The sequence below is a fragment of the Macaca fascicularis genome, chromosome 16 (assembly GCF_037993035.2).
Source record: "Macaca fascicularis isolate 582-1 chromosome 16, T2T-MFA8v1.1".
Classification (NCBI taxonomy): domain Eukaryota; kingdom Metazoa; phylum Chordata; class Mammalia; order Primates; family Cercopithecidae; genus Macaca; species Macaca fascicularis.
Window position 1 is genome coordinate 86,450,118 of NC_088390.1, and position 23,864 is coordinate 86,473,981.

Here is a 23,864-nt window from a genome sequence, read left to right on the forward strand (position 1 = left end):
CTATGATTGTGCCCATTGTACAGATGAGGAAACTGAGAGGTGAAAGGTCATTGCATAGTCACCCAGCTGTTGTGGCAAATGGTGGCTCTTGCTTCAAAGCCACCGTTCTGAACCACAAGGCACCCATCCCTCCTACTCCCCCCGCCGGGAAACCCGAAAGAGTTTCTAAAAGTCACTTTGGAGAATAGCATGCTTTGGTATTCGGTGAGCCCTAATTAAGTTTTATGATCACAAGTGACAAATATAAAACCAAAACCACCTTTAAGAGTTTAACAACAACAACAGGCCAGGCCTAGTGGCTCATGGCTGTAATCCCAGCACTTTGGGAGGCCGAGGCAGGCGGATCACTTGAGACCAGGAGTTCAAGACCAGCCTGGCCAACATGGTGAAACCCCGTCTCTACTAAAAATGCAAAAATTAGCCAGGTGTGGTGGCGCATTCCTGTAATTCCAGCTACTCGGGGGGCTGAGGCAGGAGAATTGCTTGAACCCAGGAGGCGGCGTTTGCAGTGAACTGAGATCGCGCCACTGCACTCCAGCCTGGGCGACAGAGCGAGATGCCATCTCAAAACAACAACAACAAAAACCCTGAAAAACAGAGCTGGGGAAAGCCATTAAGGGGAGGGTTTCTCATAACAAAAACTATCAGAAAAGACTCTGCAAAACCCACAATGTTGCACAGAGGTCATCATAACCTTTCAAAACAAAAACAAAAACAAAAAAACACTTCCATAAGGACAGCTGCCCAGCAACTGCCTGTGGAAACTTCCAGTGATGCCACCCTGTTATCGATCCTTACAGCCAAGGAGAATTACCGCAAACAATTATGTCATCCTCCTCATTTTTCCTGTATTGACTTTCATCTTCCTTGACCTCCCTGAATACAAACATAATTTACTATGGCACCTGTATTCCCACTGCAATCCCCTATCCCCAAATAAATATCAGTTTCCTTTACGGAACCTCTCTCTGTTATTTAGGAGGATACGTTGCTCAAAATTTAACGTAATCGTTAAAGTAATAGGAAATCACTTGGATATAAAGATCAGCATTTGACTTTTGCAAATGTTCAAATGGAAAACATCTACCTCTCCCTTGCCCAGGGAATTCAGAAGTGGTTCCCCCAGCTCACACCTGTAATCCCAGCACTTTGGGAGGCCAAAGCGGAAAGGCTGAATGAGGCCAGGAGTTTGAGACCAGCTAGGGAACATAGCCAGACCCCACCTCTAAATAAAATATTAAAAAATTAGACCAGTGTGGTGGTGTGCACCTGTAGTCCCAGCTCTCTGGAGGCTAAGGAGGGAGGATCACTTGAGCCCAGAGGTTGGGGGTTGCAGTGAGCTATGATTGCAACACTGCACGTCAGCCTAGGTGGCAGAGTGAGACCCTTACTCAATAATAATAAAAATAATAATAATAAAGGAGTGGTTTCTGCCTGTCTGGGTCTGTAGCTAAGTGTAAACACTCAGGCACAAGAATGTGTGGGTCATGGGATCTTTTGCTCCCACATGCTGAGCGCCTCAAGGACGGGAAACCACAATTCTGAGCACCCTCTTCATGAAAGCATGCGGGAAAGCCTCGGCTCCCAGCCAGGGTCTCCCAAGAGGACTGTTTCCTCTTCTCTCCTTTCAAACCAGCCCCCTTTAGGGAAATTTCAATAAGAAAATGTCTTCCCTTCATAAAAACACCCGACTCGATTTTAACTTTATTTTTGAGAAGGGGTCTTGCTCTGTTGCCCAAGCTGTAGTGCAGTGCTGTGATCTCCACTCACTACAACATCCACCTCCAGGGTTCAAGCGATTCTTGTGCCTCAGCCTCCCAAGTAGCTGGGATTACAGGCATGCACCACCACACCTGGCTAATTTTTGCATTTTTAATAGAGACGGGGTTTCACCTTGTTACCCAGGCTGGTCTCGAACTCCTGGCCTCAAGTGATTCACCTGCCTCGGCCTCCCAAAGTGCTGGGATTACAGGCATGAGCCACCGCGCCTGGCCAGGTTTTTTAAAAAACACGCAGGTGACTATATTTTGATTCTGACAATTTTCACAAATGTAATGAGTTAAAATTGAATAACTTCTCTGTGGCAGTTAATCCCTTGTTGACTTAGTTTGGGTTGTTCTTGCCACAGACAGGATCCACAGGGGAGCCCCAGGGGCAGGTGCTCCCGACGGGCGCATGGCACCGCTTCCGGCTGAGCCACTGGAGCAGCATCGAGTCCTCGGACCTGGAGGAGTTCGTCTCACAGGAGCCAGGTGCCGCCCACCCGCTGAGGTCATCCTGCTGTGGCGGCATTAAGCCACCTGCACGGGCCCTTCTGTGCAAGGGACGCCACTCGTTTGTCATCCGTTTGTTACCTGTTTCCTGAGTGACTGTGAGCTGAAAGAGAAAAATCTTATTAACAGATATGGATAACATTTATTGGGTGTTTACTGTTTTATCTCATTTAATCCTAACAGTGACTGATGAAGTAGGAACCGTTCTGCATTCAACAGACAGTTCCCCTAAGGGTATTAAGGAACTGGTTCGATTAAGTGACAGAATGCAGACTTCGCTGAGATTCAGTGATGCCCAGCCCCATCTCCTGACGGCCATTTCTCACTGCCTCCTGGTCTCAGAGCGAGGCATGCCGTGACAGCACCCCCAGGCCTGAATCTGTCTGCTGACTTTCAAAGGCTTTCCAGAACCCCCGTCTTCTTATGTAGTCCCGGCATCCCAGTGCTGTAGACACGGGAGGGCAGATCAGGAAGTTGCAAATTCCCTGTGGTACCAACCTGCAGCCAGTCCAAAACCTTGCATTACTTGCAAAGGACATGAAAACAGCATCTGTCTAAATTAGTAAAAAACAGGCTGGGTGCCGTGGCTCACGCCTGGAATCCCAGCACTTTGGGAGGCCAAGGCCAGTGGATCACCTGAGGTCAGGAGTTCAAGACCAGCCTGGCCAACATGGCGAAACCCCATCTCTACTAAAAAATACAAAAATTAGCCAGGCATGGTGGCAGGCGCCTGTAATCCCAGCTACTTAGGAGGCTGAGACAGGAGAATCACTTGAACCTGGGAGGCGGAGGTTGCAATGAGCCAAGATTGAGCCACTGCATTCCAGCCTGGGCAACAAGAGCGAGACTCTATCTCAAAAAAACAAAACAAAACATAATTAGCCAAGAGTAGTGGCGCATACCTGTCATCCCAGCTACTTGTCACTCCCGAGGGATTGAGGGAAGCTGAGGCAGAAGAACCACTTGAACCTGGGAGGCAGAGGTTGCAGTAAGCTGAGATCGCACCACTGCACTCCAGCCTGAGCGACAGAGCAAGACCCTGTCTCTAAATAAGTAAATAAATAAATAAATTAGTACAAAACAGAACAGGGATCCCTCCAACCTAGAATTATGTAAAGGCCAAAACTAGACCCTCATTTATTATTTCCTTTCTTTTACAGTCTTATCAGCTGTTTCACATTTTTAAAAAAATTCAAATCTAGGCTGGGCGCAGTGGCTCATGCCTGTAATCCCAGCACTTTGGGAGGCCGAGGCGGGTGGATCACAAGGTCAGGAGTTTGAGACCAGTCTGGCCAACATGGTGAAACCCCGTCTCTACTAAAAATACAAAAATTAGCTGGACATAGTGGCGGGTGCCTGTAATCCCAGCTACTCAGGAGGCTGAGGCAGGAGAATCACTTGAACCCGGGAGGCGGAGGTTGCAGTGAGCTGAGATCCCACCACTGCACTCCAGCCTGGGCGACAGAGTGAGACTCTTGTCTGGGGAAAAAAAAAAAAGCTATCTAATCCACTAGTTAAGTGGCCACCTTTCTATTCACTCTTTATGTGTAAAGAAGCCTCTCAAAAATAATTTCCTTGCTGCCTACCTTTAAAACGGGGCCCTTTCTCTGGGATGCGCTGAGTCAGTGAATAGAAGATGGGGTAAATGATGTCTGACCCACAGGCCGTTTGGATGCTTTTGCTGTCACCTTCCCATCATGCTGCAGGAGGCATGACAGCAGCTGTGCCATTGACGCCCCGGAAGAGAATCACTGAGCAGCTCTGAAATGTGTCTCTGTCTCTCCCCACAGTGATCCCCTCAACGGCGCCTGATGCCCACCCCAGGGAAGGAGACCGGCCAGTCTTCCAGGACCAGATCCAGCAGCCCAGTTCCGAGGAAGAGGCCGTGGCAGAGAGCGTGGAGTCCGAGGGGAGTGACGAGGAAGGAGAAGATGAAGGGTCCCGACTGGTGGTTTTGGACCCAGACCACGTAAGGAAGCCTTCCCAGGTTTTACTTTTGCCTACACAGATGGAGAATGACTCAGGCCCCTTTCTCTGCCTGCACTGTGACCCACTCCTGACCCCACATGCGGTACTTGTATCTCACCTGTTCACTGCACCGTTTATGGGCACTGATTGACCTGCCTCTTCGTAGGGTACTCTCTTCTAAGATTGGTACAGGTAAGGCCTGTGTTTCTCAACCCCTGCCCTGTGGGGCCGGGTCATTCTGTGCTGTGCCTTGTGTGGTGTTGAACGGCATCCCTGAGGTCCCCCCACTACATGCCAGGAGCATCCCCCCTTTGGTTGTGACCATCAAAAATGTCTCCAGGCCAGGCGTGGTAGCTCACGCCTGTAATCCCAGCACTTTGGGAAGCCAAGGTGTATGGATCACCTGAGGTCAGGAGTTCAAGGCCAGCCTGGCCAACATGGTAAAGCTCCGTCTCTACTAAAAATACAAAAAAAAAAAAAAAAATTAGCTGGGCGTGGTGGTGAGCACCTGTAATCCCTCCTACTCAGGAGGCTGAGGCAGGAGAATCACTTGAACCCAGGAGGTGGAGGTTGCAGTGAGCCGAGATGGCACCACTGCACTTCAGCCTGGGCAACAAGAGCGAAACTCCATCTCAAAAAAAAAAAAAAAATGTCTCTAGTCATTGCCAATGTTGGGGTTGGGGGTGTGGGGCCTATCTTAGGAGCCACTGCCTCGAGGGCACCAATTGGATCGCAGCTCCCTGCCCTACCCACTGGCAAGGGGAAAAGGCAGATGTTGATTTCATTCACCCATCAGGAAAGCTGCAGAGCTCCAGGAGCTGCAGGAAGGAACTGGGGGCTGCAGGGGAGGTTCCCCCCCCAGACCACTGCTCCGCCCACCCTCTGGCCCCAGCTCACCATCATTTTGCCAAAATATGCATTCAGTTCTGCAAGTACCTGAGATGAGACCATGAGGTGCCTTTAATTTGTGGCTCCCAGAGTAAGAATCCCAAGCAGAAGCAGGGAGCACTCCACACAGAAGTCGCCTCTGGCCCACCAGAGGGAGACCTGTGGCCACCTGTGGCTGAGCCCTGGGTTGGGCAGGAGGGTAACCAGGAAGGTAACCGCCTGTGGTTTTTCCATTGTTCTAGCCCCTGATGGTGAGATTTCAGGCTGCCCTGAAAAACTACCTGAACCGACAGATCGAAAAGTTGAAGCTGGACCTCCAAGAGCTGGTATGTATCCGTCCAGTCTCCCACCCTGGCCGGATGCCTGCGTCCTGGTGACCCTGTTTCTCTCTCTGGTCCAGGTTGTGGCTACCAAGCAGAGCCGAGCCCAGCGCCAGGAGCTCGGGGTGAATCTCTATGAGGTGCAGCAGCACCTGGTACACCTGCAGAAACTGCTGGAGAAGAGTCACGACCGCCACTCAGTCGCCTCGAGCGAGCGCAGGCAGAAGGAGGAGGAGCTGCAGGGCGCCCGCGCACTCTACACCAAGACCTGCGCGGCCGCCAATGAGGAGCGCAAAAAGCGTAAGGCAACCCCGCGGCCCCACATGCCATCGGGTCCTGGAGGGGTTTCCCGGGGGTGTCCCCATGTACCATGGCCAGGCACCTAGAAAAGTAAGATGTGTGTGTCCTGGAAGGATTCCCACCCTTTTAAGGAGGGGAAGGCACATAAATCAAATGTCTTTTTGCTGTTATTTGAGATAGAGTCTTACTCTGTCACCCAGGCTGGAGTGCAATGGCGTGATCTTGGCTCACTACAACCTCCCCAATCCAAGATCAAGCCAGTCTCCTGGCTCAGCCTCCCAAGTAGCTGGGATTACAGGCACCTGCCACCATGCCTGGCTATTTTTTGTATTTTTAGTAGAGACAGGGTTTCACCATGTTGGCCAGGCTGGTCTCAAACTCCTGACCTCAGGTGATCCACCTCCCTCAGCCTCCCAAAGTGCTGGGATTACAGGGCATGAGACACCGCGCTCGGTCATACATATGTTAAATGGCACCTCTCAGGACAAAGCAGCAAATGCTGAAGCTGCTAACAGCCAGGGTGTAGAGACTCAAAACTGGGAGAGACGGGTGGGCCGCAGGGGTCCAAAGATAGGCAAGACCAGGAGGCGAGAGCAGACCAGGGGTGCTGGAGGGTTTCGACAGGTGCGAATGCAAGGGTGAGGCCAGGGCTGGCACAACAGTGAGACCATAGCCCAGGGCCCGACCACCGCAGGATGTGTGCGGCAGGTCACTGGGTAGCTTCGAATCAGATAAGACAGTGGGGGCTACGGCACATGCTATGCAACATTACCACTAAAGCAACGTGCTTGCACAGAGCTGGTCATGTAGGTGACCGGGCACAGTGGCTTCCTCTTGTGGCTATGTAGTATTTCAGTCTTTATGCTTTTTGATGTTTTCAACGTTCTCAATCAACTCTGTATTACTCTTATCATGGGGAAATGGCCTACACAAACCTGGAAGAAAACAGAAGCGCGTGGCCATCCCAGCTGTTCTGGAAAGAAACATTTTAAACCCTGAGAAAAGTGGAAGAGGTTTCTGGAAATTTCAGAGTTAGGGTAAGTGGGCACTTTTCAAGAACCTCTCTCCAGTTACCATCAAATGAACAGAAAACAGCAAAAGGAAAGAACGTGACATCCATGCTGAACTGAAAAAACCGCATCCTCCAGAAGTAACAGAATTTAGACCCTCCTGAAGGAGGACGCATGCCCCCACCTGCTCTCCACCCCTGCAGTGAGGCTGGAGCTGTGGAGCTGGGGTAGAGCACCCGCCGGCTGCCCTCTGCTCAGCGAGGCTGGAGCCATGGAGCTGGGGTTGAGTGCCTGCCGGCTCCCCTCTGCTAGGGCTCAAAGCGTGGGTGGGATTCTGAAAAGATCTAAACACTCTGGTGGACTCTGTGCTTCCTGGAGATTAGGAAAGGGCTGGAGCCAAGGCTCTTCAACCTGGCAAGACCTGCCTCAAACAGCACCATCTCTGCCTTCTCAGAACTGAAGAATTTGGGCAGCGGTCCCGGCCCTAACTGGGGGTCAGCCACCACTGCACAGTCCCTTAGGTGAGACGTGGGGTCTAGGCCCTGGAGAAAGCCCACGGTCACCTGCCTCATCTGGGAGGGAGACGGAGCCCATCAGTCACTGTATTAGGGTTCTCTAGAGGGACAGAACGAACAGGATAGATATATAGAGAAAGGGGAGTTTATTCAGTATTATCACAGGATCACAAGGTCCACAATAGGCCATCAGCAGGCTGAGGAGCAAAGAGAGCCAGTCTGAGTTCCAAAAATGAAGAACCTGGAGTCGGATGTTCAAGGGCAGGAAGCATCCAGCACAGGAGAAAGATGTAGGCTGAGAGGCTACACCAGTCTCGCTTTCTACATTTTTCTGCCTGCTTATACTGTAGCTGCACTGGCAGCTGGTTAGAGGGTGCCCTCTGCCTGCTTATATACTGTAGCTGCGCTGGCAGCTGGTTAGAGGGTGCCCTCTGCCTGCTTATACTCTAGCTGCGCTGGCAGCTGGTTAGAGGGTGCTCACTCAGATGGAGGGTGGGTCTGCCTTTTCCCAGGCCACTGACTCAAATGTTAATCTCCTTTGGCAACACCCTCACAGACACACCCAGGATCAATACTTTGTATCCTTCAATCCAATCAAGTTGACACTCAGTATTAATTAACCATCACAGTCACTAAACCTTCACACCAAAATGTGAGTTACCAACTGGAGATCCCCAGACCTGAGAGGAGACTGAGCTGAACACACAGGCAAACCCAGCCCTGATTCCAAAAACAGAGCGTGCGGAGGCACCAACTGGTAGTCTCATGAGATTTTAGAGGACGTTGTGTCTGTAAAGAGAACAAAGTGTTAGGAAAAGGGGTACGTGAAATTTAAAAATATAATCATCATCCCCCCAAAAGGCACTAACTAGACAAGTGAATGCGTTGAAAACTGAATTTCTTAAGTAAAAAGCCAGTTTGAGGAATCTTCCCCGGAAATAGAGCAAAACACAAAATGTTGGATATCTTGAGGAGGAGATAAAAGACATGGACAATAGATCAGGAAAATCAAACCAATGTCCATAAGAGAGAGATTTCAGGAGATGAGAGGCAATAGCCAATGACCAGGAGAACAGATGTGTGAGTTCAGGAAAGACGAATCTGCAGATAGAAAGACTCGTGACAGGCCATGCAGCTGAAAGAGGAAATGAACCTCCCCGACATTGCTGGTGGGATTTCCAAATTCCACTGCAAAAGAAAAAATGCTGCAGGCTTCTAGGCGGGAAAACCCAGATGGCCTCTTGAGGCCGGGCCTGGGCTGCGTTTTCATCAAGGTCTCCATCAGCTGCCCCTTGGAGGAACCAGGGAGAGCTCAATACCACCAGGACCCATCCCAGCCCAGATTTCAGATTGATTTGTTCTGGGAAGGATGAGGCATTGTTTGTTTCTGGCTTTCTTTTTTACCCTTAGGCTTCCAGATGATGCTAACATGTGGCCAGGGCTGAGAATTGCAGAACTTAAATATAAATAGCAGGATGTCAATGCATACAGAATTCTTGTTTTGTTTTGTTTTGTTTTGTTTTTTGAGATGGAGTCTCTCTCTGTCGCCCAGGCTGGAGTGCAGTGGCGTGATCTCAGCTCACTGCAACCTCCGCCTCCCAGGTTCAAGCGATTCTCCTGCCTCAGCCTCCCAAGTAGCTGGGACTACAGGCACATGCCACCATGCCTGGCTAATGTTTGTTTTTTTGTAGATACGGGGTTTCACCATGTTGGTCAGGCTGGTCTTGAACTCCTGACCTTGTGATCTGCCCACCTCGGCCTCCCAGTGCATGCAGAATTCTAAGGGAGAAGGATTGTTAGCATTTGACCTGCATGTCAGTTATAGACTCTGGAAATTAACAACAGGAAGTCCACGCGTGAAGACTTCCAGTTGCAGCCAAATCTGCTCAGACAAAACCCATGACAGAGTTTACTTACATTTCCACAAACAGGCCTGAAAACAGACATTCTATTTGAGAAGCTCAAAGGAGGGAAATAAGCTGAAAGAAATAGAAAAAGAAACCAATAAAGATCAGAAGCAGAAGCTGATGAAATAAATCAAAAATGAATTGACTTGATAAATAAAACTGCCTTTTTTTAATGACCAATAAACCTTACACAGTGCTGGCTTGTCTGGCAATAAAAAGGAGATCATGGAAGTCACAACGTTGGGAATGAGGACAACTTGGGGGAGGGTTTTTTTGTTTTTGTTTTTAATTTCAAGAATGCTATGCATTGCACTAGTTACATCATGGAACAAATTGAAAATGTCAAAAATCTGTTTTCCCTAAATGCACCCATATTGGAAGATGTTATGGAAGCCTTCTAGTAACCTTCAAGGAACAAACATTTCCTGTGTTAGCAAAGCTCCAGGGGATGGAAGATTCCGGAAACTCCCCGCAGGCTGGTCCTGCGATGCTTAGTGAAAGCCTGGCTGCAAACGCTGACAGCATACAAACAGGAAACTGTAAAGTGGCCCCACATATGAAGAGTGAAAATCCTGAGCAAAACTTTAGCAAAATAAGTAGGATTTACTTCTGGAATTCACACAGGAATAATTCACAATTAGGAAATCTACTAATTTCATGCATTATATTTATAAATTAAAGGATGGAGGCAGGACGCGGAGGCTCATGGCTGTAATCCCAGCACTTTGGGAGGCCAAGGCGGGCAGATTACCTGAGGTCAGGAATTTAAGACCAGCCTGCCCGACATTGTGAAACCCTGTCTTTACTAACAATACAAAAAATTAGCCAGGTTTGGAGGCAGGCGCCTGTAATTCCAGCTACTCGGTAGGTTGAGGCAGGAGAATTGTTTGAGCCCGGGAGACAGAGGTTGCAGTGAGCCGAGATTGTGCCACTGAACTCCAGCCTGGCCAACAAAAAAAGGCTTCCTGGGTGTGTGCCAAATGGGTATTTAATAAAACTCATCATCCATCCCAAAATAGGAAAAGTTCTAAGTATTTATACTTAGAAAGAAAGTTCTAAGTATTTATCAGAAGCTAACAAGAAAATGTGATCCAGTGGAAAGACTAGACTTAAAATCAGGAATGAGATGAGGCGGCCTGCTAGCACAGCAGTTACCCCAGACTGTTTTGGAGGCTCCAGCAACACAAAGAAAATAAGAGAAAGAAATGAGATATGGATCTAGGAATGAAATACTGAAACTCTCAACCTCTATTAATGAAAAAAAAAGTAAGTAGAAACAGTAAGGAATCAATAAAGTAGCTGGATGCCAGCTCTATAGTTTTCTTCTACACCAGTAATATAGTTAGGAATTACAATTTTTTAAAAAGCTCATTCATAATAGCTATAACAACTTTAAACTAAGTCCAGGAATAAGTCCAACAAGGAATAAGTGAGCCTATCTGAAGAAGAACAATAAATTTTATGAAAGGTCATAAAACAGATTTAAATAAATGGAGTGCCCACGTTACTAGCTGGGAAGATGCGTGATATAAAAACGCCATTTCCCTCCAAATTAGCAATAAATCCATTGCAATTCCCGTTACCATCCATGGTGAGATGTTTTGGGTGAACCTAAATTTACTCAACATAATTATTTACTTATTTTGGAAAAGTTATGGTTCAAAATGCAAGAGCTAGCTCTACAACGAAAAGAAAATTTTCCTCTCTTTGCCCCTTCTCCCACCCAGCCACCAGGGCCCTCCACAGAGGCAACGTAGATTCTCGTGGATTCTTTTCGCTTTTGTTTTCTTCCAGACAGCATCTTGCTCTGTTGCCCAGGCTGGAGTGCAACGGCGCAGTAGCCTTGAACTCCCAGCCTTAAGTGATCCTCACACCTCAGCTTCCCAAATAGCTAGGACTATGCACGCGCAACCAGGTCTGGCTACTTCTCTCTCTCTCCCTCTCTCTCTCTCTCTCTCTCTCTCTATATATATATATGTATATATACACACACATATATGTATGCAGGCTGGTCTCTATATATATACATATACGTGTGTGTGTGTGTGTGTGTGTGTATGTATATATATATAGAGAGAGAGAGAGAGAGAGAGGCAGGGTCTTACTGTGTTGCCCAGGCTGATCTGGAATTCCTGGGCTCAAAAAAAAAAAAAAAGAAGCAAGTCCCCAAAGAGAACTTAAAGGAAATTTACTTTGAAATTTAGCTACTGCAAACTATATTAATGCACAGGTTGCATTTTTTTTCTTTTTGAGACAGAGTCTCACTTTGTCACCCAGGCTGTAGTGCAGTGGCGTGATCCTCCCGCCTCAGCCTCCTGAGTAGCTGGGATTACAGACGTGCACCACCATGCCCTGTTAATTTTTGTAATATGAATAGAGACAGGATTTCACCATGTTGGCCTTGGCGTCCTCTGAGAGCACTGACATAAATCTGTCACTTACTGGGATGGAAGGTGCTGCCTTTTCCAGCCTCGTCCTCTCTGCCCCGCGCTGCTGCCTGGCGGCGTCAGTGCAGGGGTGTCCGTGGAGCTCAGCCTGCCCTGGATGCTCTGGTCTCCTCCCAGGGGACTTAAGACTCCACCTAAGGTTGCCAGCCTTTCAGTGGTAAGAAATCTATCCAATCAACCCGAAGCCTTACCACCTGGCACCATTTCAACGTCTCTTTAGACTACCGGGAGGATCTCTGAGACTTGGTGGGGAATGGAACAGCTTGTTGCAATTTGTGGATGTAGATTCCGTATATTTTTGTCTCTTCCACGAGATTGTAAACTCTTTGCTGACGAAGTCTGGGTCTTGATAGTTTAAAAGCAGTTTCCCACTCTCACCCAAAAATGGCAGGAAGGGTGCCCAGGGCAGCTGTTCCCCCCCTCCTCCTAGGTCTTTGCATGGGGGACGCTGGGACAGCCTCCCCACACTCGTTCGCTCTCTCTCTCTCTCTCTCTCTCTCTCTGCCACCACCCCCCGCCCCACCTGCAGTGGCAGCTCTGCAGACTGAGATGGAGAACTTGGCCCTGCATCTCTTCTACATGCAGAACATTGACCAGGATATGCGGGACGACATCCGTGTGATGAAGCAAGTGGTGAAGAAGGCCGAGACGGAGAGGATCCGGGCAGAAATCGAGAAGAAAAAGCAGGTATTCTGCAAACTTGACACGTTTAATGATCACCAGACCATGGAGCTTCAAAAAGGGGCTCAGCTTTGTCTCCTGCCTGAAGGCTTCCGGCCGGAGGGGTGGTGGCCGGCCTGGGTGGCCTCGACTTGTATCAAGGGTTGGTGGAGAACAGGCCCTCAGCCACGGACACCTCCTGACGGGGCTGCTTCTCATCCTGTTTCCCAGGACCTGTATGTGGACCAGCTCACCACTCGAGCCCAGCAGCTGGAAGAAGACATTGCTCTGTTTGAGGCTCAGTACTTGGCCCAAGCTGAGGACACCCGGATTTTAAGGAAAGCAGTGAGTGAGGTAAGAGCAGTCCCTGCCGCTCTCAGTGTTTGACCCACCAGTGAGTGCTCATGCACGGGGTGCTGGTGGGTCTACTAGACTGCACCTGCCCGTCTGCTGGATGAGTGACTGCAGCCAACTTACATCTCCTTCAGTATCTGCAAACGTCGGGCCCTCCCCATGGCAGGGCCACAGTAGATGCCGACAGGTGGATGGCCCGGATTCCTAGTCCTTCCCTGGCTAGTGGGTGACAGAAGGCCTCGCAGGGTTCAGGTACTCTAGTCTCTTCATGACCGCCAAGGCCAGCTTGCTGGGGGGATGCTTGGCAAGTTCCTTAGCCTGCAGGGACCCCTTCCAGGGAGGACTGAAGTCTTTCTAACAATTCTCACCCACGTGGGCAGCCGGCCTTCCGGGTAGCGCCTACATCTCCGCACCATGTGGAGCAGGGAATGGAGGGGACAACGTGGGTGGAAGCTGCTCCCTCTCAGCCCCAGATTCAGGTCTGTAGTGGCAGCACCAGAAACCAAAGTTACTGCAACTTAAAAAAAAATATGTGAGTCACCATCTGCCTTCACGGGTGCGGGAATGACACAGAGGAAACAATTAACTTTTTGTTTGTTTGTTTGTTTGTTTTTTGAGACAGAGTCTCACTCTGTCACCCGGGCTGGAGTGTAGTGGTGCGATCTCAGCACACTGCAACCTCCGCCTCCCGGGTTCAAACAATTCTTCTGCCGCAGAAGAGTGGCTGGGGCTACAGGCGCCCACCTCCACGCCTGGCTAATTTTTGTATTTTTAGTAGAAACAGGGTTTTGCCATATTGGCCAGGCTGGTCTCAAACTCCTGACCTCAGGTGATCCACCCACCTCAGCCTCCCAAAGAGCTGGGATTACAGGCATGAGCCACCACGCCCAGCCGATTAAAGAGATGGAAGAGGACTTGAAGGAACGGATGAGCACGCTGGGCTCCCAGGGGGAAAGGGAGGGCCCAGGGCTAGGCGTTACTCATCACTGGTGTCTCCAGCTGCAAATGCAGTTAAAGTAGAGCACGTCCCAATCAGAATCCCAGGAACAAACAATCCCTTAATTAACCAAACAATTCTGGAGTTTTTTCTGAAAAATAAATTAGGAAGGCTAGCCAAGAATGGTTTTGGAAGAGAAGATTCAAATGGGGCAAGCAACCATGCCACTCTGCTCAGGACCGAGGGGTCCCCGAGACAAGGGACTTTCCATGCTAAGCCCAGGGGGTCCTGGACACAGCAGGATGGCAGGTCACCCTAGCATCACCCCACCAAACATTGAAGTATACAGTAAAGATCTGGCCAGGCGAGGTGGTGCACACCTGTAATCCCAGAACTTGGGGAGGCTGAGGCAGGAGGATGGCTTGAGCCCAGAAGTTCGTGACCAGACTGTTCAACATGGTGAGACCCTGTCTCTACAAAAAAAATAAAATAATGATAAAACATTAGCCCACCATGGTGGTGTGCCCCTGTGGTCCCAGCTACTCAGGAGGCTGAGGCAGGAGGATCACTTGAGCCTAGGAGGTCAAAGCTACAGTGAACTATGATCATACCACTGCATTCCAGCCTGGGCTAAGGAGCAAGACCCTGTCTAAAATAAAACAAAACCATAAAGTTCTAGAGGCTAAAATAATGTGTTACAAGATAGACAGGCAAAACATTGAAGCCTATGAGAGCCCCAAAGCAAGCCGGAGTTTATATAAAAACCTAGTAGATTATAAATTACCAGAGAGCGAATGAATTATGCATCCAATGATGTCGGGACATTTGGTTAATCATTTGGGAAAAAATTAAATCTTTTCCTCATACCAGACACTAAAATAAATTCCAGATGGAATCAAGTATTTAAATGGGGGAAAATGTGCCAGACGAAAACAAATGAAAATATTTATATAATCCTGGGCCGGGGAGGCCTTTCGAAGCATAACACCAAAAGCAGGAACCTTAAAGGGAAAGACCAGGAGGGGCCGCGTGCGGTGGCCCACACCTGTAATCCCAGCACGGTGGGAGGCCGAGGTGGGCAGATCACCTGAGGTCAAGAGTTCAAGACCAGGCTGGCCTACATGGCAAAACCCCATCTCTACTGAAAATTCAAAAATTAGCTGGGCGTGGTGGTACGTGCCTATAATCCCAGCACTTGGGAGGCTGAGACAGGAGAATCGCTTGAACCCAGGAGGCAGAGGTTGCAGTGAGCCGAGATCATGCCATTGCATTTCAGCCTGGATGACAGAGCCAGATTCCATCTCAAAAAACCAAAACAAAAAAGACTAGGAAGGCAATCACACCCTCAATAAAACCTTTGTAGATTAAGGACCCCACAAACCAGATGAAGGTGGGGAGACAGGCAGGAGAAGACAACTCACAGCCTTTAGTAAATCCAGGGATGTGAAGAGATGCTGAAAGCCAAGGAGACGCACCTCTGTGTTTCCACACCCTAGAGGCAGGTGGGCTACGTGGTTCCTTTTGCACCTGCCGCCCTCTCTTCCATGCACCTCCCCCAGGGAAGGGAGCCGCCCGCACTTCGTTCATTTCTCATTTCCAGCACCCGGAACAGTGCGGGGGCAACAGCAGGCCCCCCGTTCATCGAGTGAAGTCACAAGTAACCAAAGGACAGGGAGTCCCCTACGGACTTGGCAAAGATAAGGAGAGATGAGCCCTCCCTGCTGTTGACCACGAAAATACAGATTGGCCTTTATCTTTATCAAGATCTTTATCCAGGGCAATATGGTCATATGCAGCCACTCCCTAACCCTAACCCTAACCCTAACCCTAACCCTAACCCCGCACCCTGCCATGGCTTAGACTCCATTCCAAGGAACCTAGCAAAGATGTACGCAGATACCATTTTTGTATGTTAAAAACAGTAAAGCCACCTGTAGTCCCAGCTACTCAGGAGGCTGAAGCAGGAGGATCACTTGTGCCCAGGAGGTCAGGGCTGCAGTGAGCTAAGATTGCACCACTGCACTCCAGCCTGGGCGACAGAGCGAAACCCCCATCTCCAAATAAATAAATACAATGAATAGAAACTCATGGGGGAGATGGCGCTCATCACCGTGTTCTGTGTCATCAGAAAGAAGGACCCCAAGAAGGGGACGTTAGTGAAGCCCATTTTCATACACCTGTGCATCAGAATATACCCCACCAAAAAGAGCTCTACTGACATGGAAACCTGTGTCGATATTATTTTCTTACTTTCATTTTTTGGAGACAAAGTCTCACTCTGTCACCCAGGCCGGAGTGCACTGGGGCCATCACTGTAGCCTCAGACTTCTGGGTCCAAGCAATCCTTCCACCTCAGCCTCTCAAGTAGGTAGGACCACAGGCACACGGCACCACATCCTGCTAATTTTTTTTTATTATTATTATTCTTTTCGTAGAGACGGGGTTTCTTTCTGTTGCCCAGACTGGTTGGGAACTCCTGGCCTCAAGCAATCCCCCCGCCTCAACCTCCCAAAGTGCAGGGATTATGGGCAGCACTGGCACAATACACCTGTACCTGGCACAATACATTAATTTTTAATGTGGCTGGGCATGGTGGCTCACACCTGTAATCCCAGTACTCTGGGAGACCGAGGTGGGCGGATCACCTAAGGGTCAGGAGTTCGAGACCAGCCTGGCCAACATGGTGAAACCCCGTCTCTACTAAAAATACGAAAATTAGCCAGGCGTGGTGGTGAGTGCCTACAATTGCAGCTATTCGGGAGGCTGAGACAGAAGAATTGCTTGAACTCAGAGGCAGAAATTGCAGTGAGCCAAGATTGTGCCGTTGCCCTCCAGCCTGGGTGACGAGAGTCTCAAAAAAAAAAAAAAAAAAAAGTAATAGGAGCTTATGAAACAATATATAGAATTTGATTTCACACACACACAATCACAGGGGTGAGAAGCTGGAAATGGTTATCTCTAAGTGGTAGGATTACTGGCATTTTCATTTTCTTTTTGCTTATTTGCACATTCTATTCACACTGGCCGAACACTTGCCTTTGTGAAAAACTGAGGTCTAAAGGCACAGGTGACAGAGCCCAGCAGCCATCTTTCCGCCTTTATGCCTTGACCTGCACCTCAGTCAACCAGGCCGCGGCCGGCAGCTTTGGGGACACCATGGGGATGCCCCGCGCAGGCTCGGTTTAAGGTGCATCCTGGCTGGATTTGGGTGCCCACCTGCTGCCTGGGCCGGCTCCCACTGCCCAATGGCACAGAGCAGCCTCCTTTGTGAATAACTTACCCCAGTACAAAACTGTGACCCAGCAGTCCCACAACTGGGCATTTATCCAAAGGAAAGGGAGTCCGTGCATCCAAGAGACACCTGCACCCCATGGTCAGGCTGGTCTCAGACCCCTGACCTCAGGTGATCCGTCCGCCTCAGCCTCCCTAAGTGCTGGCATTACAGGCATGAGCCGCCGCACCCGGCCTAGTTAACAAGAATTTGTTGTACATTTTCAGATAGCTAGAAGAGAGGATTTTGAATGTTTCCAACTCAAAGAAATAACAATTGCTGGAGGTGATTGATATGCTAATTGCCCTGATTCAAGCAGTACACAAGTAGCGAATTATCACTCTGTACCCCAGAGAGAGAGCTGTAACATGTCAGCTACAATACAAGGAAATACTACAGACAAAAGGGAAGCCAGTCCCTGGATGTACACAATGTCCCTTCCTAGGCTGCTCAGTAATCCTAAGTAAGTGTCTGTGAGAGGAAAAACCAGTCCCCCTCATCGTGGTGTACTTAATTCACACCTTTTTAGGTTATATCATAATGAATAGATGGTTCAGAAACCCTCACAACCAAGCGTGGTGTCTCCAGGGCGATGGCCTCTCTCATGCCTGGCGCTGCCCTCGGCTCCCCTGTGATGTTCTAATGCACTGTGGCTTCAGTCATTGTCTACCAAGCTTGTCTGGGTGTCACGGCATGCAGGCACTTCTGGGACTTGGCGTTCCGCAGGATGCCCCAGTTGGCTGACTCGGGCCGCCGGCTTGCTAAAGTCACAATGCTTTGCATTAGGGGATGACTCATCAAGAATCCCAAACACCACTCAAAATAAGACCACGATCCAGGCTGTGCTGGGCATGCAGGCCTCAACTCACTTGACCCGACAGCCCCGGGATGTAGGTGCCACTCTTGTACCTATATCACAGCTGGGGGCACTGAGGCACAGCGGGTGAGATTCAGCCCAGGCAGCTGTACCAGCCTTAACCTCTGTGCCCCGGGCATAAAGGAACTCCCCTTGCCCTTGGAGTAAATTCCTGAACCACCCACCTCGTTTTCAAGCCCCTTCCCTACATGGGGCCAAGCCCTTACTGCAGGTGGCCCCTCCCCGCCCCCCACGATGCCCCTAGACTTCCAGCGTCCCTCAGCCTGCCTGACCTGCCCACACCTGACTGTCCAGTTGTGCCTCCTCATTCCCAGTCTAGGCAGCCCTGCTTCTCCTGGCTGGACGAGAGCATCCAGGTCTGGTCATTCTTGAGACAAACACCTCCTTCCATCGTGGGCTCCCTACAGGAAGTGGTGCTGGGCCCGTCCCATCCTGTAGGACCTCAGCCCGAATCAATGACACCACCAACCCCACAATGGTGTTTCACGGATGCTGGCCAGGATCTCCCTCCTCTTCTCCCTCCTCCCCTCCCTCCTCCCTCTCCCCACTCTCTCTCCCCTTCCCTCTTTCATCTTCCCCCTCCTCCCTCTTTCATTTTCCCCTCCTCCCTCTCCTCCCTCCTCCCTCCTTCATCTTCCCCCTCCTCCCTCTCCTCCCTCCTTCATCTTCCCCCTCCTCCCTCCCCCTTCCTCCCTCTCCTGCCTTCCCTCTCCCTCCTCATTCCCAAGCACTGAGCACCACAGGCCCTGAGCAAAGGCTCAAAGCAGGTGCGGGTTATCTTGAAAGCTACATTCAGGCTCATGTTTACCCCTCTGCGGATGCATGATCAAGGAAAGTAGGTGATAGAAGGAAAAGAGGAAGATTTGGGAATGTGAGGCTCCAGTGTTCTTGGGCTTTACTCGCCAATGAAATGAGACAGCCGTTCCTGCCCTCTCCCCCGTTGGCTGCAGGCCTGCACAGAGATCGATGCCATCAGCATGGAGAAGAGGCGCATCCTGCAGCAGTGGGCCACCAGCCTGGTGGGCATGAAGCACCGTGACGAGGCGCACAGGGCAGTGCTGGAGGCACTCAGGTACTGCAGGGCCACAGGCGGTGAGGACACGCGGGAACCCCAGGGGTCCGTGGCAGGCCTGCCCCATGCGCCTCCTTCTGGGTCCACCGGATCTCTGGGACAGAGGGTGCACCTGGAGCCCCGGGTCCAGGCTTCCATCCGGAAAGCTCCCTCATTGTTTGATAAGATTTCAGCGATTCTTAAATCCTTTCCAACACTGCGGCACTGGGAGGAGTGAGGCTTTTCTGCTCAGATTTCCTGGCAGGATTAAGTAGAAACAGAGAGCAGGGTAAAGAGAAAGGTCTCTTTGGGAGGTAAAGGTGTCCCTTTGATTTGCAGTATCACCACCTGAGTGCGGAAACCCCATCCCGTCCAGTTGTTCTGCCTGAGGGCTGCATTCCAACTGAAATTCTGTTTTAATCTCCAAAGGAAGGAGAGGAAGAGGCCTCCTCCAGGCATCCCGTCACTTCTGGGGATGGATGCGTGGCTCGGGGCGGGGCGTTGGAGACACAGGTGCTGCCTTCATTCCTAAAACCACCCAGGGTGACCAGGTGTCGGGACCCGGAAGGCAAAAGCTGGGCACTGTGGTGGCACGTGGCTCACCCGCTGAGCTTTAACCTCACGTCCACCTTTCGTAGTTTCCACCCCTTGTGCCCAGCACAGAGCCTGGCATACAGCAAGCGCTCAAGAAAGGCTGGACCAAGGAATGAGGGACAGTCTGGTCCCACAGCACCCACAGCCAGGTGGCCCGCAGCAGTCACACAACCAGGAGATGCGTTTCCTTTTGGCTCCTGTGACTAAAGAAACAAAAAGAAACCGTTTTGTTTTTAAAAGTTTTTAGACCAAAACATTTTCAAATGAATAATGCTGGATTAAACATACTCATTTCCGGCCGGGCATGGTGGCTCACACCTGTAATCCCAACACTTTGGGAGGCCGAGGCAGGTGGATCATGAGGCCAGGAGTTCAAGACCAGCCTGGCCAAGATAGTAAAACCCCGTCTCTACTAAAAATACAAAAATTAGCCAGGCATGGTGCGGGCGCCTACAATCCCAGCTACTCGGGAGGCTGAGGCAGAGAATTGCTTGAATTTAAAAAAAATTACATAGCACCCTGGTGAGCATAGCATTCCTGGACCTGGTTATCTACAGCAACACCACAATAACAAAGGCACGCGAAACCCTCGATGCCCCGGGCAGAAAGCTTCCCTGTTGAAGTATCCCAGTGGAATGCCACATGGTGGCAAGGCGGGAATGAGCGGTGTTTGTATTTTGACTTGGGAAGTGCTTCAGGACACGCTGTTAAGTGGAAAAAGCAATGAGGTGCAGAACAGTGTGTGTGGTGTGCTCCCACAGAGCACGAGAGGGAAGGAAGACTGGACGAACATATACGCTTTCTTGCGATTGCACAGAAATTAGGGAGGGGATCCCAGAAAACCAGGAGCCTTTGCTTGTCGTGGGAGGGGGTGCTAGTGACTGCGGGCTGGGGAGGAGGAGACCTGATCGAATACGATTTTTACAATGTTTTGCAACCAAAAGGAAGCCATGTCTCTGAGGGCAACGAGGACAGTTTGCAGAGAGGACGCTGGTTAGTCTGGGATGCAGGGGAGAGCTGGACCACAGGAACATCTCGGAGGTGGCACCTTCCCCTGGGGACACTGCGGAGTTCACAGGCCATGAGCCTTGGAGAGTCAGGCTAGGTGCTGGATGCTCAGAGAGAACCCAGCCTTGACTTTTCTCAAGGCCCGTGGCAGCTGAGCAGTGTAATTAACAGTCAGGTATTAAGTCCTAGCCTTGGGGCAGGAGGAAAAAGCCGCCCATGTGGGCAGATGGCCAAGTCCTCTCGTCCCGGTGTGCTGGCAACCCCGGTGACACAGGGAGAGGGGCCCTTGTCCGGCCACAGCTGGCTCCGGTTCCCCTACCTGCATCTTTACAGGGGAAACCAGGCTTCAACCAAACATTGCCTATATCAAACCACAGTGTTCCCTTTGGCTTTATATTGTTGACTCATGAGAGTGAAGGGAATGACTTTTTTTTTTTTTTTTTTTTTTTTTTTTTTTTTGAGACAGAGTCTCGCTCTGTCGCCCAGGCTGGAGTGCAGTGGCGTGATCTCGGCTCACTGCAAGCTCTGCCTCCCAGGTTCACGCCATTCTCCTGCCTCGGCCTCCCGAGTAGCTGGGACTACAGGCGCCCGCCACCACACCCGGCTAATTTTTTGTATTTTTAGTAGAGACGGGGTTTCACCGTGTTAGCCAGGATGGTCTCGATCTCCTGACCTGGTGATCTGCCTGCCTCAGTCTCCCAAAGTGCTGGGATTACAGGCATGAGCCACCACACCCGGCCTAATTTTTTTTATATTATCCATCAAGCCTGGAATGTCTGGGTCTAGCGGGTATTGCTAAGTAGGATTGTGACAGTCACACCCCCGGCAGCAGTGTTTCAAAGTCCCCTGACAGCTCAGCGTGTTGTCACACTTTAGGACTGTGCCAATCGGATCGATGAAAAAAATAGATATCTTGTTTTATAAAACATGCATGCACAGAATGTTGAGTGAATATTGTAACCAAATATGTACACGCACAAACACTTCACGAATGAGAGACCCCCTGACTTCACCTGCAGCTCAGTGCACCAAGGCCCCGTGGAGGAGTGAGGCCCATCTTCTATTTATTTTATTTTTATTGTTTTTGCAATGGAGTCTCGCTCTGTCTTCCAGGCTGGAGTGCAGTGGTGCCATCTTGGCTCACTGCAGCCTCTGCCTCCTGGGTTCAAGCGATTCTCCTGCCTCAGCCTCTAGAGTAGCTGGGATTACAGGCACGCACTGCCACGCCCAGCTAATTTTTGTATTTTTAGTAGAGAGGGGGTTTCACCATGTTGGCCAGGCTGGTCTTGAACTCCTGACCTCAGGTGATCCACCCGCCTTGGCCTCCCAAAGTGCTGGGATTATAGGAGAGAACCACTGCGCCCAGCCAATCTTTTAAAAGTGCAGGCCGTGTAGGACATTGTGAGAAGTGTAAACAGTAATTGCAGAGATTTGCTGTTTGCACCCAGATAGATTTGAAGAAGCAACTTGGAGACAGGTTTAATAGGTGAGGGCCATTATTACAGAAATAAATTATTGCATTGCTTAGGACTTCCAAGCTAGGAGTGCAGTGACTGAACTATACCTCAAATATTGACCTTGAGATGTTCAGATTTGTAGAGCATCTTAGAAAATGGTGACATTCCTGGCTGATGGTCAGGATGGTGCATACAGGACCAGTACCCTGGTGGCTGTCTGGGCATGTCTGGAGCCTTCACCCTGTAAGATCCCTGTGGGGCAGGACCCCCTGGCCCAGAAGCTTGGTTTTGCCATCAAACCGAGAAGGCACACTTGTCCTGGAGTTAGCTTACATGAATCGAGCTCACCAGAACCTGACGTGTAACTGAGAATAACAGCCCATTCGTGTGCGTGATGAAATATAAACACCAAAGAGGCCGGGCGCGATGGCTCACGACTGTAATCCCAGCACTTTGGGAGGCCAAGGCGGGTGGATCACGAGGTCAGGAGATTGAGACCATCCTGGCTAACACGGTGAAACCCCGTCTACTAAAAATATAAAAAATTAGCCAGGTGAGGCCGGGCGCGGTGGCTCAAGCCTGTAATCCCAGCACTTTGGGAGGCCGAGACGGGCGGATCACGAGGTCAGGAGATCGAGACCATCCTGGCTAACACGGTGAAACCCCGTCTCTACTAAAAATACAAAAAAAATTAGCCGGGCGAGGTGGCGGGCGCCTGTACTCCCAGCTACTCGGGAGGCTGAGGCAGGAGAATGGCGTGAACCTGGGAGGCGGGTCTTGCAGTGAGCTGAGACCCGGCCACTGCACTCCAGCCTGGGCAACAGAGCCAGACTCCGTCTCAAAAAAAAAAAAAAAAAAAAAAATTAGCCAGGCGTGGTGGCGGGCGCCTGTAGTCCCAGCTACTCGGGAGGCGGAGCTTGCAGTGAGCCAAGATAGTGCCAAAAAAAAGGAATATAAACACCAAAGAACCAAATGCTGCACACTTGGACTAGCAGATTCTAATCTGTGGGGGAGGAGGACACAGGAATCGATGACGCAGACCCATGCTCAGGGACCCGCTAGAGGGCAGAATGCCTGGGCCCCAGCCCTGCCTGCTTCCTGCCTCCTCCCCGAAGTTCATGGCCAGTCCAACCACATGGGTGGGAGGTGTCCCCCGAGCAACCCTCACCCTGACCTTGGCTGCTTTCTACATTCCATTCCCCACCCCTCCTCCCTCCTGACGCCCGTGGCATTTTTTCAGATAAGTTAATACCTTTGATTAGGTTCCAGCCGAACCTCACCCTTTCTCTTTTCCCATGCCTTCGTGTCTCTCTTCATCTGATGTCGAGTCTACAACCTAATGCTCTGAAGACAGTCTGACTTCCCTGTCCTTGGTGGGGGGCTGCTGTGGTGGAGGAGGCGGTAACCGTAATCTTGCCCCCGTGTCTCATACACAAGCTGCAAGCTTAGCTCAGAAGCTGTGCTTGTCTTGGCTGCTTTTTTTTTTTTTCTGTCTTCCCTGTTTCTTCAGGGGTTTTGCACACGGTCATAAAAGTTCAGGAGAAACATGAAACGTGTTATTCTGTTTCCTGTTTACATCAACCCAAGGAAGCTGAAGGGGCCGGGCGCGGTGGCTCACGCCTGTAATCCCAGCTCTTCAGGAGGCCGAGGCGGGTGGATCACGAGGTCAGGAGATCGAGACCATCCTGGCTAACACAGTGAAACCCCGTCTCTACTAAATATACAAAAAATCATTCAGGCGTGGTGGCGGGCACCTGTAGTCCCAACTACTCAGGAGGCTGAGGCAGGAGAATCGCTTGAACCCGGGAAGTGGAGGTGGCAGTGAGCCAAGATGGCGCCACTGCACTCCAGCCTGGGCGACAGAGCGAGACTTTGTCTCAAAAAAATAAAAAAAAAGAAAGAAAACTGAGGGCTTGCCCTAATCTCCTAGACTTACTTTTCCCTCAATCTTGATGATGGCAGAGACGACTCCTCAAAGGCTCTTCCCCTTGGTGTGGAGTGCTGGAGCCTGCCCTAGGGAGGGAGGA

The 23,864-nt window shown here is 50.4% G+C and overlaps 1 protein-coding gene across 5 annotated transcripts in view; it reads left to right on the forward strand.

Moving 5' to 3' along the window:
- CCDC40 (coiled-coil domain 40 molecular ruler complex subunit) overlaps positions 1-23,864 on the forward strand; it is a 61,824-nt gene that overhangs the window by 7,367 nt on the left and 30,593 nt on the right. For 4 of the 5 annotated variants that reach the window (XR_012426305.1, XR_012426304.1, XR_012426306.1 and 1 more), the window contains exons 4-10: positions 2,129-2,252; positions 4,064-4,242; positions 5,372-5,455; positions 5,530-5,749; positions 12,158-12,315; positions 12,520-12,642; positions 18,678-18,799. Coding sequence is in view for 2 of the 5 variants with exons in the window: in XM_005585188.5 (XP_005585245.3) it covers positions 2,129-2,252; positions 4,064-4,242; positions 5,372-5,455; positions 5,530-5,749; positions 12,158-12,315; positions 12,520-12,642; positions 18,678-18,799 (1,010 nt within the window). In the remaining 3 variants the exon portion in view is untranslated. Of the gene's footprint in view, positions 1-2,128; positions 2,253-4,063; positions 4,243-5,371; positions 5,456-5,529; positions 5,750-6,660; positions 6,787-12,157; positions 12,316-12,519; positions 12,643-18,677; positions 18,800-23,864 lie in introns of those variants that run through there. The other variant, XM_074020806.1, reaches the window with a different exon arrangement.